Genomic DNA, 16370 nt, shown 5'->3' on the forward strand with positions numbered 1-16370 from the left:
AGGCTCCCCAGGGAATGGGCATAGCCCTGAGGCTCTAGATTTCTGATTAAAACTAAAGGATTTTCCTTTAATTTTGCCTGTGTGGTGGTGGAAAAATGTCTGATGATCCGTGGATTTGGTTCCACAGAAGTGCTGTTTAAAAAATTTAAAACATACAACACTTTGTTCAACTGGATTTGAGGCAAAGCCTTTGCTCCAGGAAGCAAAGACAAAGCCTTTGCTGGCAGAACTCCAGAATAATTTGAAATATTCTCCCAGAGATGCCCAGGGTGGGATTGTTGGGGTGGCAGGGACAGGGACTGGACTGATGATCCCTGTGGGTCCCATCCAACTCAGGATATTCTGTGACTCTAAGCAAGAGAGATCACTGAGGGTTTAGAGATAGTGAGATCTCCTCCTCACCACCCAGCTTTTGCATCTCCAACTTAAAACATACTTTAAAATGTTAAATAAAAGTCACACTTTGGGTTATAAATGTTTACTCCTGCAGTTAATACAAGTTCTCTATCACTATTAAGTTATAATTTGTTAAATAGAAAATACTTTTTGGGGGGGAGGGATGAGAACAAGAACTTTTGTTTTGGCATTGAGACTTTTTGAAACATTTTTTTTTTCTGGAGACTTAAGGTATTTTGTGCATATGACACGTTTTTGTGCACATGGTGACATCAAGACAATGCCACCATAATTAGCCATAAAGAAATAGCTACTGTGCTGTACTGTAAAATTTAGACAACAATGGCCACAGTCTAACCAAAGCTTGAAAAATGTGGATTAGAATATGTGATTTTAATTTTTTTTTTCTTTTCTTCCTGTCGTACGTTCTCAGGTAGGAAATTAATTCTCTTTGCCGTGGTAGACATCCCTGGGAGTGAAGAGGCAGGGTCATTTAAAACCTTTAGATGAGAACCTGCATTTTTATACACATCCCAAATTAAAACCAAAAAGCTGAAAAAGAGCAGCCTTTAGCACAAAGAGCAGAACAATCTTAAGAACAGGATGTCTGATTCATTCCACATAAAATTATTTCCTTTGGTGAAGCCTCTTCCATTTATGGGAAAGTTAATGGAAATGCCCTTCTGGTCCCCAGGTATTGGCCATGACTACCAGTGGATTGGCCTCAATGACAAGATGTTTGAGCGTGACTTCCGCTGGACCGATGGCAGCCCGCTGGTAAGATGCCTTTGAGCTGAAATCACTCACTCATTTCTTTTTGTGGTGGCTTATCAAATTCCCACTAGCAGTGAGGGAAGCTGCATTAAAAAAAGAAAAAAAAAAAACAAAAAAGCAAACAAACAAAAAAAAAAACCCAAAAAAGTAGCCAAAAAACCCCCACTGTCGCTAAAATGTGGACCCAAGCAAACAGTCAGTAAATGCATTTTTGGGATACCTAATATTTTGTGGTTTCGCTCTGAGGTCTTGTTCTCAGTTCCTGTTATTGTATGTGTGGGAGCTCTCTAAGGTTTCACATAGAAATACTCAAAAATCTGAGACTGTGGTAATTTAAGGGTCTCTGCTGGAGCTGGCTTGTGATCTTGCCTTGCGCAAGGCCGTGTGTGGCAATTCTCCTCACTCACCAGGATGCATTTTTGGGTGATGACCTGGCACTCAAATCTTGCCTTTGCTGGGTCTCTGGGGTGCACAGAGGAGCCTCACAAGTATTTCTGGAGCCTGCTCTGTGGCGCAGCTCTGCAGCAGCCATCCTCAGCTGGTTCAGGGGACCTATAACCCATAATTCAGCCATGAAATTTTAAGATGCTGTTGATACCTCTTGACTTAAAACAAAAAGGAAAATCAGCAGAAGGAGAGGGAAAGCATCTTCACCCACCATCAACACACCTAAATTAAAGAGGTGATGGACATAGGAAATGATCAAACTCTTCCCCAGTCAAAATAATCTCTTCTGCAGGAGGAACAGGTGATTTATTTGCTGTTGAGCACCCAGTGAAGAACATTACATTAAGAAAAAGCCCAAACTGGTTATTATTTTCCTTCCAGTAGTGAACTTTTAAATCAGAGAGCATCTGGACACACCTGTTGTTGCTGCAGACCATGTGGCTGCAGCTGGTTAGAAAGACACCTGGGGCAAGGCAGGCTTCAATTATTGCCATTTCATGTAAATAACCACAGCCCAAAAGTGCTCTGAAGTGGCTTTTAAATGAGACATTTCTTGGGGACATGGCAAAGGTGACAGCAAAGAGGAGTGGGGAATGGTGGTGAAGCTTTCTGTTGCCTCACTGGTGGCTCAGGGTGGTACCAAGGCACCCCTTGGTGATTCCAGACACCAGGTGTAAAGTAAGATAAATATACATAAGATAATATATAACGCTTATATATTCCAAAACCAGAGTTGTTGTGCCACTGATTAATCACCCTGGTCTAGTGGAAGGTGTCCCTGCCCATGGGTCCTCCCATTCCAAACCATTCTTGATTGTATAAATTTGAGGAAATTAGAATTAGAGCTGAGATCATATTTTTTTAATTCAGGCTACTGACTGAATGGGCATTATATTTTTATTGTAATTTTCAATTTTAAGAAATTAAGATATTCTAGGAACAGAGTGGTACCATCTGTCCAACAGATTTCTGCTTTGATTGATCTTTTTTTCCACCTTATTTTTCTTTCATTTTTAACAACTTCCCTCTGTCTCTTCCTTCGGAAACAATTTAGGTGTCTCCTGAAATAATTTATGTTCATTGCTTCAATAGATTTTCCTCATAACTTATTCCATATGGTTTCTGGATCCCATGGTTCTGAGCAGCTGCCTCATTTGTTCCTTTTTCTCTGGCTTTTAACTTATTTCTCATACTTTCTAACCACTCTTGTTGTTTCAGTGATTTATTACTTCTCTGCTAATTAACAAGAATGATAACATAATTAAATATACGCATCCAATCTATTTCCCTGATGTTCTCCTAAAATTGCAGTGAATTTAAATACTATGCAGGTAGAAAACTTCCCTCTTTTATGGGTGTGCAGGTGAGCAAGATTTATGATGGCTTTAAATTCATTAGCATAATTTGTGATCATAAAAATCAGCATTATTACACCAAGAGTCAGGCTCTAAATTGAATTTCTGAGTTTAGAGGTGACTCTTGCCTATAGCCAAAATTTAAATAGCCTTGACTTGTTTTATGTATCAGGGTGCATGTGTATTCAGCTGTTTCTAAATTTGTTTCCCAGCTCTATGCACTCTCCAAAAAATACTCTCTATCCACAATTCCATTCAAGACTTCTGGCATGGGGGAAAATTTGTTAAGTGTGCTGGGGATCCCCCTGATATCAGTTTTCTTGGAGATACTATCAGAAGAGTGATTGTGCGGCCACAAGTGGTGCACATTCATCTTTATCTTGATACTTCTTTGAATCTTCTCCAATAACAGCTTGGTCCAATCCAAAAAATCATGCTTGCATGACTTTATGAGGTTTTATGGATTAAAAATAAGCCCCTAACAGTTCTGATGCTTCATGTACTTAAAAGAAAAAGCAAATTAACAACAACAACAACATCAAGACATGTTGTGGGTGACAAGTTTCTCTTTCACACAAATTTTCTTTCTGAACCAAAGCAAGCCCCTGGAATTGGGAATGCTTGAAACACAGGCTTCACTACTGGAGACACAGGAAAAGGTTTATATTACTTTGGTACTCATTTCCCACCAACACAAGGAAACTGACAGAAATATGCAGCACACTGACAGCAGCAACTCTTTTGCCAGATATTTTATTGGCAATTTTGGGAAAAGGGATAAAATACCTTTTTTTTTTTTTCTTTGCACCTAAAATGTTTTCCAACCAATGGGTTCAATGGAAGGAAATCATTCATTTTTTTGACATTTTCAGCCCCTGACAAGTTGTGTTTTTCCAGATTTTTTTCAAACTGAAGCCAAGAGCCAGCCACCGTTAAACATGATATTTGGGCAAAGCCTATAAACGAGAATACAGAATTAAGGTTCTTGCTGGGAAACTTACACTGAACTTAAACTAGCCTTGACAGGCTCTCAGCCCTTCTGAAAAAGACTGTTTAGTTGCCTAATAGTGGACTAAGTATAGTCAGCCACTTTTGATGCCTTGGAATTATTCCTTTTTCACTCCTATAGAAAATACTTACTCATAACAATTCATCAAAACCAGCAGCACTAGTCAGAAAAAAAACCGAATAGAAACCAAACCCCCTCTATTCCTGTGCACATTTTTTGTGCTTCAACTAGAATTTATGTTGAACTTGGAAAAATAATGCCAGTAAGCAAGTTTTGGAAAAGATGGAGAGTGATCCTGTAAATTCACGCTATGGCTCTCAGAGTTCCTGGAGGAAAATGTTGGTGTCTTGAAAAATGAGGTGAATGCAACCAAATTCAGTGAGAAAGCAAGAAATAGTGTTTAAATCTTCTCAGCCAATGTGACTTTTGTCCATATTTGCATTGAGTCTGCCTGTTTTCCATTAAAAACCCCAACTTTGAGGACAGGAAAAATTACCCTAATAGATAGAAACAGGCCCACTCCTAAATCACAGCATTGGAGGTTCCAGTCCTGAACAGAGACCTTGAGGAAGGTTTTTGACCTGCCTCACTGAAATGTCTGATGCATCATTATCTGTGAGATTTCAGGGGGATTTGGCAAGTTTATTTCTTAACTGTAAAGTGGTTTTAATTCAGCACCAGTTAGCAGTTTCCTGCCTTTCAGGCAAAATGGCACAATCTTGTGCAGATAAAGCCTCACCATCTGCTGGTGAAACACACGTTTTCAGCTTGTTGTACCCACTGCAACCCAAGCACAGACTGGGCTTGAGAGAACAAAATTAATTGAATAAGGTGGTTGTGTCCCACTTCTCATGCCCTAAAGTTTAATTGTTAGCTGAGGTGGCATTTTGCATAAAGAAAATGGTTTTCAGGTAACTGGTCTATCATTACAAGATTTTTTTTTTTGGCCAAATGAATTTGCTTGTATTTGTCTTCCTTTTTAAAATTTTTTATTTTTTAAATAATTTCGGATCTTCTTGGCTAAGACCAGAATTTATCTTCAAAGTGCTCCTTGGCTAAGCTTATGAGCAGAATAAAATAGGCTTTAATTACAGTAAGCTGAGGGATCCAATGGCTGCTCACATGTATCTGCTTTTTTTTCTGATGTGCTGTGCTGTACCTGCGTGGCAGGCAACAGTCTTTCCTCATATATATCATGTCCCTGCCCTCTTTTCTTTTGTTTTATTCCTCTTATTTATTTATTTTTCTGTTTTTGAAACAAGTAACTTCTCAGTGGTTCTGTTGGTTGGGAGACGCGGAATTCACGTTGTGGAGCTGATGAGACATACAACAAAACAATTTTTGGGGCAAAACAACAGCACCTTTTTTTTTGTATGAAGGGGAAGGAGTTGCTGGCAGCTGTGTTAGTGCAGCACAAAAAGAGGAGGGTGTCCTTTGAGGGAACCCAGATCCTCACACGTGGGGCAAGTTCAGTGAGAGCTGGGACCACTGACATGGGCTGGGAGCATCACCTGGGCTTGCGTGCACCAGCAGGAAGCTGCAAACTTCGGCAAACCTGCCTGGTCCCTGATTTGTGACGATTTGCCCCAAAAGTGAAGGTGGTGAGAGCAGCCCTCGAGGTGTGTTCAGAGGACTTGCAGCACCCCAGCTCTTTTAGAGCTTTGTTAATCACAACTTCCCGAAAATCAAGCCAATTTCTGCTCAAGATGTTTCAGGTATGATTACACTGATGGATTCAAGAGGCAGGGGAGAATAATGTAGTGGTTTTTAGAGCATGTTTGGCTAGCTCTACTTTTCTTCTGTTCCGGGTAGTTATAGGGCTGTTTGTTGGCTTTGGTGTGGGAGAACATTATTTTCCCTCTGATATACATTGTACAGCGCAATGAAAATGGCTATATGTAGTCTTTATTTACATTGAGAAAATTACAGAATCTAAATTGTTCTTGCACTTTACTCTAGACTTTTCTCCCAGCATTCCTGCAACAGTGAACAACACTTTGGAGCATGTACCAAGGACAATCTTCATCCCACAATTACCTATGAGGCTCTAAGCAGTGAAAACAAACACATTTGAGAAAAAAACCCCACAGTGTTGCAGGAGAAGGAAGCAAACACTCACACGACTGTGTGAGCAGAGTAATTTGCCTACTTGGATCTTTTTATACTTTAAACGTGATGCAACACAAACTACAGAACAACAGAACTTACATTATCAGCTGGGGCATTTAATAATTGATCAAAGGGAGAGAGGACACAACAACGGGAAGCTTGAAAATACACCAGCGAAATCGAATTTAAATAATTCACTTAGCTCTGTGAATGGTAACTCTTACAGCTGTAAAGCACACCCATCCAAGCAGGAAAAAAAAAAACAAACAAAAAAAAACGAAAAAGAGAAAAAAAAAAATCTGGTGTTTCTTTTGGCAGCTCCCCCTTTGTGTTTGCTAAGGACCCTTGTGAGCAGGCAGAGCAGACAAGGAGCCCTTTGGAGCCATTCATGTTATGGATTAAGCACATACAGCAACTTGGGGCTGTGCCCAGGGCCCCCTGCCCCACGAGGGGGGTTTTTCACATCCCCTGGAAAACGCTGCTGATAATTAGTGCTTTGTAGGGCGGTGAGCTCACTGCCATTACATAAGATTAGTGCTGTAATAAGGAGCTGGCCAGCGTCTGTGGCCAGGTTGTCTGTCACTGGGAGAATGCTGCCAGCCGGGAAAGGGATGGGGAATATTGCCACTTTTAAAGCTGTACAGAGACCCTGCCTTGGGTTTTTTTCCTCCCCTTCAGCACAGGGGTGTTTATGCTTTGTGTTCTGCAAAGCTGGCTCCTCAGGTTGTCAGTGTTAGGTAGGTATGCTAAAATAAAAATTAAAAAAAAAAAAAAAAATTAGGAAAAAGAAGGAAAACAACCCAGAAACTTAATTCTGGCAAAAAACAAAGCCCTCTCTTTTCCTTCCTTTATTGGTCGGTGAATCAGAAGGCTTTAACTTGAGCAAATCTGTAACTGCACCCCTCTCAGAAAGAGTAACTTCATTGAACACACACACACAAAACCCCAAAACCTTCAAAAGGCATGGAGTATTGTAGTGAAGGAGCCTGCCTCTGAGGGTTAAGTAAAGCAAACAAACTAAAAAAGTGCTGTAGTCAGCTGCAAACAAAAAGCTCATTGTGCCCATGTCCCACAGGGTCCTTGGAGAAGGAGATTTTAAACCTACCAAATGTTTTGGTTCTGTGCTGCAGTCAGTCATTACGGCCTCTTTTTAAGATGCTCATTTGACCCACGTTTAAATGGAGGAGAACTATATAATGTTATTAATGACAGGTATATTTTTGGTTCAGGATGTCGTAAGGAGGGCCTTTGGACAAAGTGGGGTTTTGTCTTGTTTTTACCAGGGGGGTCAGCAGTTACTTCAGAGACTTGTTACTGCTGGGCTGAAATTACTCCTTACTCTGGGCTAAAATTCTTGGACAGCTTCAAACTTGCAGTAATTGTTGACAAAGTGCAGGATTTTCCTTCTTTTTTTTCTTTCTTTTTTTTTTTCCTCTCTCCTGGTAGCTGTGCACAAAAAGATTAAATCACACCCCACACAATTTGCATTGTGCTGCTAATATATGTTCATGTCAATGTGACTCCAAAACAAACACGAATTACAGCAAACCAGCACTTAACCACCCTACTTTCTTTCTCTGCCACTCATTTTTAATGTGATTTCTCAGCTGCTAAAGTGACTTCTGAGAGCCCATCACACACAGCATACCCTCAAAACTGAACTCTACAGTGTGTGATGAAAGCTATTATTCTGAAAACAACACATGGTGAAGAGCAGGTAAAAGTCCACGGCTTCATTCAGCTTTGAAAGAGTTACTGAAAGTTGTAATTCTGAATAATTATAATTTTGGAGCAACTCGGGGCTTTGGAGCAAGCAGACAGCGTCACCTAGTGGGGTTTCACTTCCCATTCATCGTTTTCTGCTTCTCGGGGGAAAATCGTCATTCCATGGTACTGCTTTAAAAACATCCCAGACCTAGCAATCTGCTCCACCACACAATCATTTCTTCCCAAAACTATAGGACTGACAAGGATTTGATGTTCCAATTTCATCAGGTAGCCTTTTTTTCCCCACTGGCTTAATTTCAATTAATTAGATTTCTTTCCCAAATTATTTCTTTTTGCAGAGCTCTTCCTGCTTATTCAATCTGCAATCGCTTCTTGTGCATAGATGCACATGAATGTGTGTTTTCCAGAGTCCCTTTCTGTTTTTGCAAGCTGCTGCACGGGACTAAAAAAGTTTCCCAATACATTCCATCTCTCTGTGACCAAAAACCCCAACCCCTGCGAGTGAAATCTTTTGCAGAAGTATTTAGCAAAACTCCTCCTGGGAGCTTGCCTTGCTCACAGTGTGACTCAGTCATGGGGAGTGTTGGGTTCCTGCCTGGTCCAAACCCTGCCAGTTTCCCAAAATCCTATGCAAATAAAACTCAGATTAGGAGCTAAAAGGAAGCCATTCAACCAGAACCTAAAAAAGAAAAAAATATCAGGGTCACGACATGTGATTTTTGTGTGTACTTGTAGATAGGTTTAAATATAGGAGCTGTCTCCAAATTGATTTGAGTTTCTCCCAGCAATGATTTATGCACACATTTGGTGCCTCCTTCAGGCAATTATTTTAGCATCTGTCTGCATCTGCATGTGATCTTCCCTGTGATCATCCCCCTTAAGGCAAGACCCACGCCTTTAAATCACGGTGTGTGCTTAAACTCTCACTGAATGGAGTTTTTAATCTCAAGAACGCTTTTGGTGAGTTCTGTCAGTCTGCTTCCTTTCACAAAATTAAACAGAAAAATCCTTTGCAGGACTGGAGGGAATTTTCCTGGAACAGAGCCTGCCCTGTAAGATAGCTTGTTGTCTTTCCCATGTAAAAATGCATTTAAATACTAGGTGACCTTAATGGAAGTATCTCATACATGGCCAAATCTTCACAGAAATCTGGTTGATTTTTTTTTTCCTATGGAAAAGAAAGGCAATCCTGTTTAAACTACCCAAGTGTCTCCTGTAACAGCATCAGTGCTGTTACACAGTCACAAATTATGGTTTCCTGCGCTGATGCATGTGCTCATTGTAACCTCGTGCTGCTCTTGTTGAAGTTCAGCCACCGAGTAATTCCCGAGACTCACTGAAAGTGAGATGTAATTTTTATTTAAGCTGTCCAATTATAACAACCCCCACAGTGAGGGATTCATTCAGGGCTTTCCCGATAAAGATTTCTAAGACTTTTTCTGCTATTGTGTTGCAAAAAAAGAAAAAAAAAAAAGAGGGAGAGAATTGTATTCCTGTTCTTATCAGAGCTATGGCAGGAGAAGAAAACGGTGATAGTAAGGTTTGCAGTGGTGGTTTCAGCTTAGTGATTAATACCAGGCAGGAAATGTTGCTTCACTTTGAGATGAAATGGCACAGAAAGTATCCAATCAGTCAGTCCCTACCTCTTCCATTGTTGATTTTTCTCTAATTTGCCTCATTAGTCTTGCATTAAGGAGGAACCAGATAAGGAAGTAGCCAGAAGGAAAGAAAATAAAAATCACAACTGCAACCTCCAAAAAGTGCCAAGACAGATTTGTAAAAACAGCTTATTTTAACATGCTGAAAACATGTTTCCTTTCCCCAGAAGGGAAAGCCTTGACCTGTAAATCTAAATAGATGTATTTCAAGTAAATGATTTCCTAGATTCAGTCCTATACAGAAGATAATTGGCCTTTACACAATACCGAGGTCAAGCAGTAAAGTTTTGTTGGCATCTGTGGGTTTTTTTATTGTGCTTCGTTAAACACAAAGCTTGTTGGCTATTTTGGAGTGATTGATCTCAGGCACTTGATGAGCCTTTTGGAGATAAAAGGAGGGCTGAAATTTCCAAAGGAGTGTCTCAAAGCTGAGATACTCCTGGATGCACCTGGGCAGTGCAAGCACCTGAAAGAGCTGAGTGGATTACCCATCAGTGAGGAAATGAGCCCGTCAAGAAAGGCTGCTCATCTGAGATTTAACATAACAAATCTCCCACAAGGTGGGACCTTGTCCATGAAGGGAAGATTATGCCCCTTCTGTTTAATTAGCAGCCATCTGAATGAGAATAGGTAGTGACTGGCTAATAAAGTTCTCTGCTTTACAGCTCTTGCTGTAGTCCTGGCGTTTTCAGCTGATTTTATGTGACGAGCCAGCCTGCCACCCAACAAGACTGTGAATTTCCATATAAGGAAATCCTCCCCAAAAATGTGGAACTTAATAAAATGTCCTCATGGGCTTTTGAAGCCATCATATCCAAACTCCTCCTGTGAGGCAAGAGAATAGATTTTTCCCTGTTTTATGGGCTGTGGATGGCCAGCCAAGTGCATTATCTAGTGCCACGTAGGAAGCCTGAAGAGCTGAATCCCGACTGGGCTCCAGCTCTAAGTCATAGACCATCCACACTCTGCAGGAAAATTTTCAGGGCCTTTGAGCAGAGAAAGCCAGAACAAATAAATCCAGTGTGACAGAGAAGGCTTTGATTTCAACAATAAAACCAAAAAAGTACAAGTAAGATCAACTAATTATTGCAGTAAAATTAAAAGCCCAAAGGGTACAAAACTCCACTTCTCGTCCTGAAATGATGGTCAGGCAGACTCCCCAAGGACCAAAGGAAGAGACCAAACCCCTGTCTCTGCAGTCACCTGGCTACACAGAAACCTCAGGCTCTTGAGGAAAAGTCCCAGCCACCCTGCCACTGAGGATTTTGAGAGTTTTTCAGAGTGGGTGGTGCAGTGGTGTCTGCCTGAGCCTGCGGTCTGTGCTTCATCAAGGATGGGTTGTGGTAAAAAAAAAGAGAATAAAGAAAAAATGTAGCTGATTTTGGTATCAGTTGGACGGGGCTTGGAACAGCCTGTTCTGGTGGAAGGTGTCCCTGCCATGGCAGGGGGTGGCACTGGGTGATTTTAAAGGTTCCTTTCAACCCAAACCATGCTGAGATTCTGTGATTGCTCCGGGCCTCCTTCTCCACAGCTGGAGGAGGAGTGTGGCCAGACAAAGCTCCTCTGAGGTACATTTTGTGCCTTGTACATAATTAAGATTATATGTCCAGGAAAGTACATTCTGGAAGCGCTTTGCATTTTAATACAGGGAAAAAATTCAAGTCTGTTGTGGTAATGTTGCTTAAAGAACAGAGTAGTGATGGTTTTCAGGTCACTCTGCAATCACCCACTGTCAATATTTCTGACAAGGACTAAAAACCTTACAGTAACTTTTCTTCCATGTATTCATGAAGTATTTGATTCTATTTAGGCTTTGTCTTATGAATGATGCAGCATTGCCAAAGGCTTTTTCCCATTAATTTTTTGCTGATATGGGTTTACTGGAGATCTACAGATCTACACCAGTAGAAACCAGATTCATGCCCATGCTCATGCAAAGATCTATTCCACAAGAGAAATGCAAAATATTAGTTTATTTGTCTAGTAGCCTGTTCCACTCAAACTGTGAGAATCTCTTTGTATCATTGTCCCATTATCAGTGTCTAAATAAGGAACTGGAAAACTACAGAGGGGCTGGGTGGGGACCTAAGAAAGCAATTCAGCAGTCTGGAACTTCCTCTGCTAAGCAATTCTGGCACCAGACCCAGGCAAAATCAGAGCTCCTCAGCCAAAATAAATCTGTGCAATGACGATATCAGATGTGAGGTAACAGCAAGTCATGCTGGAGGATATCAGACATTCCTGAACAAACCACAGGGCCTAGATGTAATACCCTGCCACCACGCTGCAGCCCTGCCAGCTAAGCAAACACGAATTTTGGAGTCATTTTGGCAAGGCAAGCAAGAGCATATGGAGCCTGTGTGCTGAGGGTGGGAGCTGGCAGGCTGCGGAGCACCTCCAGCTCACACGCCCCCAACAGCCACTAAATATCCTCCATTCCCACACTCTCATCCCTATGGAAGCAAGCAGCTCTGCAGTGTTATTTCCACCAGAAAACAGCTGCAAGGCTTGCTGAAATCTTTCCTTGGCTCTCAGGACATTATTGATGGAACTTTCTGCCACTAACCTTACAGTTTTCTTTAATTTTTGTATCTATGCACACATTCTTGAAAGCTAATGGATCCTAAACTTGAGTAAATTAGTTGGTGTGAGCTGTAATTTAGGACTGTTAAACACTAAGAAATTGAGATGGAGTTAATTCAGTTCCAGCTGAAAAGGGGGGTGTTTTATTAGAGGTAATAAATTCAGTGCAGAACGAATTTATTCAGACTGTGCTGGTTAAATTGCCTGGATAATTAAAACCTATGATGGGTAAGATGACACGTGGTAGGAAAAGGTTAAGTATTTAACTCATTTTCCTTTCATACTTTGATTCATTGCAAGGTAAATACTACTTGTGTGGGGTATGTTAACTATATTTCTAAAATGTGTTCACCCAGGCAGTGAATAGGGGTTATTTCACAAAGTTAAGAAAATAGAGAACTAAACTTTTATGACATTTGTACAGGCCAGCTTTAGTCAGAAAGATGTAAGCACTGAGGAAAATATAAGCACTGTAGAAACTGTGTCATTTTGCCCATACAAGGGGCTTGCTGCCTGGGTAATGTCTGGCATTTATGTGAATTCCAGTTCTTACAGATAGCTATTTTTATCCTTCCTTAAATTCCTCCTGGAGTGACACAACAGAAATCCCAGCGAAAATCAAAAATTGTTAGGAGTGACTTCCAAATATTCTCTCGCTTTTCTTGGCATAACAATAAGCAAATCTCAGATTCCTGTGCTTTGTTTGGGAGCAAAGTGAGCGATTATCCCACCTGTGCTGGCTGCCAGGACAGGAGGCTGCATGTCCCCTCACAAGAACCGCTGCCCAAGTTTCAACCGGTCTGACAAAAGTGTTGCTACTTTTCCTGCTGGTTGATTGTAAAAACACACTGAATCCTCCCAGATTTTCACCCAAAAATAACATTGTGCTGGTATTTCACAGCCGTTTGAAGGTTCTTTTGTGAGTTTTTGTTTGCTTGCTTGTTTTGCACATACCAAAACCCATATTTCTACTTCTAAACGTAGTGAATTTTGAAGAAGCACTTTGCTGTTATTCATATATTTTCATAGATGTTTGAGGCTGGTTTTTCAACAGAGGGCAGAATTTGAATCACCATGTCTAAAGCTGAGAGGCTGCTGTCTGGGCTCAGACTGCCACCTAGCATTTGTAATGAAAACACCAATCTCCAGTGGTTCTGGGGGCCAAATTCTGGCTCTTTCACTTATGTTGCACCTGATTCTGCATGTCATCCCTGTGGAATGACTTCATTAACTGAATGAAATCATCCAATGCCATAAATAATCCAAGTCTGGGAAGTTAGTCTGTAATTTCTCACTTAGTAGATGTGCTCTAATGAGGGTCATGGGATATTTATTTTCTTGCATTATACTTCATTATATTTATGTAGGAAAGAGTGTTTTAGACACACTTAGGATCCAGTTTTGCTTGTGTCTCTTTGTTTTATTCACCTGACATCAGTTTACAGTAAATGAGAAGTTAGACCAGAATATTTTTCCCCTTGAGATAATCTTTAATATAGTGGGAAGATACTCTAAATCTACCTTTGTTTAGCCCACTGTTAGCAGCCTGAATCAAACAGTTGAGATTCCTTTTTGCCACAGGTGATATCATGTGCTCTTTTGTTAATGTAAATATTCTCCAGCACTGGGAATGATGGTTTTGCTTCTCTTTTCTGCAGCAATATGAGAACTGGAGACCAAACCAGCCAGACAGCTTCTTTTCTGCTGGAGAAGACTGTGTTGTTATAATCTGGCACGAGAATGGGCAATGGAATGATGTCCCGTGCAATTACCACCTCACTTACACCTGCAAGAAAGGAACAGGTACAAACTTTGCAGTCACAAAATCATAATTTGCTAAATTGCCATTCAGTTCTTCTGACCATGCTCTCTGGACCTTGATGGATCCATCAGTTTTCAGTCCTCTTGAACATGTCACTGAGGATGACACGAAGAGCCCTGAAAAAAAGACTTTTTCCTTAAATGCTTGTAGTAACTTCGCTGCTTTTCAGGTTTCTTTGTGTGAGTATGCCAACTTTTGGCTTGAATTTACATTTAGAATTTAAACCAAAAAGGCAATACTGACCACAATATCTGCCATTTTCCCATTTCCAACACTATTAATATTGGTTTTCAAGACTGGAGATCTACAGAGCAGACTGATCCCCCTGTCCTTGTCTGGATGTTCCTTTGGGAATCCATCTGAGGTCCCTTGTCACCTTCCTTAGCCAGGGCTCAGAGGCTGGTCCCAGCCCACACTGGGCTCACAAACTGAAGTTTTGGGTGATGCTCTCTCTTCCTTCCAGTGGCTTGTGGCCAGCCTCCTGTGGTGGAAAATGCAAAGACCTTTGGGAAGATGAAGCCTCGCTATGAGATCAACTCCCTCATCAGATACCACTGCAAGGATGGCTTCATCCAGCGCCACATCCCCACCATCCGCTGCCAGGGGAACGGACGATGGGATATGCCCAAAATTACTTGCATGAATCGTGAGTTCTCTGAGGGAAAAACACTGGCACAGCAGAAACAGCAGGCTAATTTGAGATTAATAAGTAATGAACGTGTGTTTTAAGAGAAGAGCGAGTCTGGTAAGACAGATTACGGTGGAAAAACACCAAGCATCCGAAACTAATGGAAATTTTCCTCTTCTGTGTCTACTTATGCCTTGGAGTGGTTGCCTAGAACAGGGGCTAGACAAGATCAAGAGAATAAAGTGGGTATTTATTAAAGGCTTTCAATACATGCATCTTGGGCAGTCAGAGGCCTCCCATGGGCTGCACCCTAGATGGACAATGGTCATGAGTTTTTCACACAATTATAAGTTTGGTCCATTTACATTTCAGGGGTTAATCCTCCAATTACAGCTTCAGGTAATGAAGTCATTTACCCCCAGTTTGCTCCCCCCAGTTCACTTTTGTTTATACTTTTGGGGCCTGAGGCTGTCCTCAGGCCTGGAGGAGTTGTGTTATCTGACCAAAATATCAAGACAGTAACTAACACTTTACATTGAGTTCAGAGTTATACCCTAGAGCAGAACAGGATTTGAAAAACACAAAGGCTAAAATCTTAAGGCATCATTCCAGAAGGCATTAAGATTATTTTAAAGTCAGAAAGTCCTGGCATCAACAGGTTCCTAATAATGCTAATGACTCTTTTTGCAGCTGTGTGTATGCCTGTAACACTGCCACAGCTCCAGCTAATCATTTGTTTACCCTCTAATTAACAAGGAATAAACACAACTGTGTTGTGAAGTGTAGCCGGCCCATTCACAGCTTAATTTTAAACAAATTTCCCCCTTTTTTTTTTTCCCTTTTCCCTTCTCTCTGCAGCCTCCACATACCAAAGGACTTACTCTAAGAAATACTACTACAAACACTCCTCATCAGGCAAGGGGACGTCGTTAAACTCATCCAAGCACTACCACCGCTGGATCAGGACGTGGCAGGACTCGAGGCGCTGAGAGCTAAATGGTGAATTGGGGATTTCCACCATTTCAGCCAAAGTCATAACTTTCTGTGCCTTTTTCTATCACTTATTAGGAGTATTATCGAATCGTTTTGAAACTACGGACTGCAGTATTCACGGCGCGTTTTTGCAAAAAAAAAAAAGGAAAAAAATAAAAAAATTGCGGTGTTTATCAGAAAATTTAAGAAATAAATAAAAAAGAGGAGAAGTGCTTATGGGGATAAAAGGAAACCATTTCCAGCCTATAAAGATTATTAGTTTTCTATATGCCATCGGTGTGGACCATTTTATGATATGTACCAGCCTTCTGCAATATTTAAACAGCTCAATTTTAGCACCAATGAAAATGTAAATAAGATGATTTTAATGTTGTTTGACTGTGTGTTGTTTTTAAAATCCTGTATATAAAATGAAAAGTCACACTAATTTCAGGCATATTTATGGTTAGAACGGCCTCAGAGGTCTTCAGTCATTTATGACGTTGTTTCTGTGTTGTTTACCTAGGCTGGAAATGGTTGAAATAAAGACTTCACTGACTGAAATTTGCAATTATCAGGTGAAGATAAACACACAAGTGACAAGACTTTTTTTTTTTTTTTAAATGGGAGCTGTGCCAATTCCCACCCAAGGTACAGTTTGTGTCCCACGAGGTGAAAAGTTTAGGCAGAGCACATAAAAGTGGCACAAAGCATGAACTAGGGACTGCAATATGGAACATTTTTTCTGCTCTCCCTTCCAGCTTCAGCACATGTGAGAAAGGACTGAGTGGAGGAGTTGTGTATGACAAGGAGAGCCTGTAAAATTCCAAGTGCTAATACATTAACTTTTTCAACCAGGGCCACTTTTTTTCTTTTGTTTAGTTTTTTT

At 40.8% G+C, this 16370-nt stretch overlaps 1 protein-coding gene across 1 annotated transcript in view; it reads left to right on the plus strand.

The window, feature by feature from the left end:
- Nucleotides 1-16096, plus strand: part of VCAN (versican) — an 89705-nt gene extending 73609 nt beyond the window's left edge. Inside the window, exons 11-14 of the mRNA XM_054287689.1 lie at nt 1091-1173; nt 13718-13862; nt 14345-14527; nt 15368-16096. Of these exons, the coding sequence (XP_054143664.1) occupies nt 1091-1173; nt 13718-13862; nt 14345-14527; nt 15368-15498 (542 nt within the window). The 3' untranslated portion in view covers nt 15499-16096. The remainder of the gene's footprint in view (nt 1-1090; nt 1174-13717; nt 13863-14344; nt 14528-15367) is intronic.
- The last annotated feature ends 274 nt before the right edge of the window (nt 16097-16370 follow it).

The sequence above is a fragment of the Melozone crissalis genome, unplaced genomic scaffold (assembly GCF_028551555.1).
Source record: "Melozone crissalis strain CALT ecotype California unplaced genomic scaffold, PUWL_Pcris_2 ptg000005l_1, whole genome shotgun sequence".
NCBI classification, from domain to species: domain Eukaryota; kingdom Metazoa; phylum Chordata; class Aves; order Passeriformes; family Passerellidae; genus Melozone; species Melozone crissalis.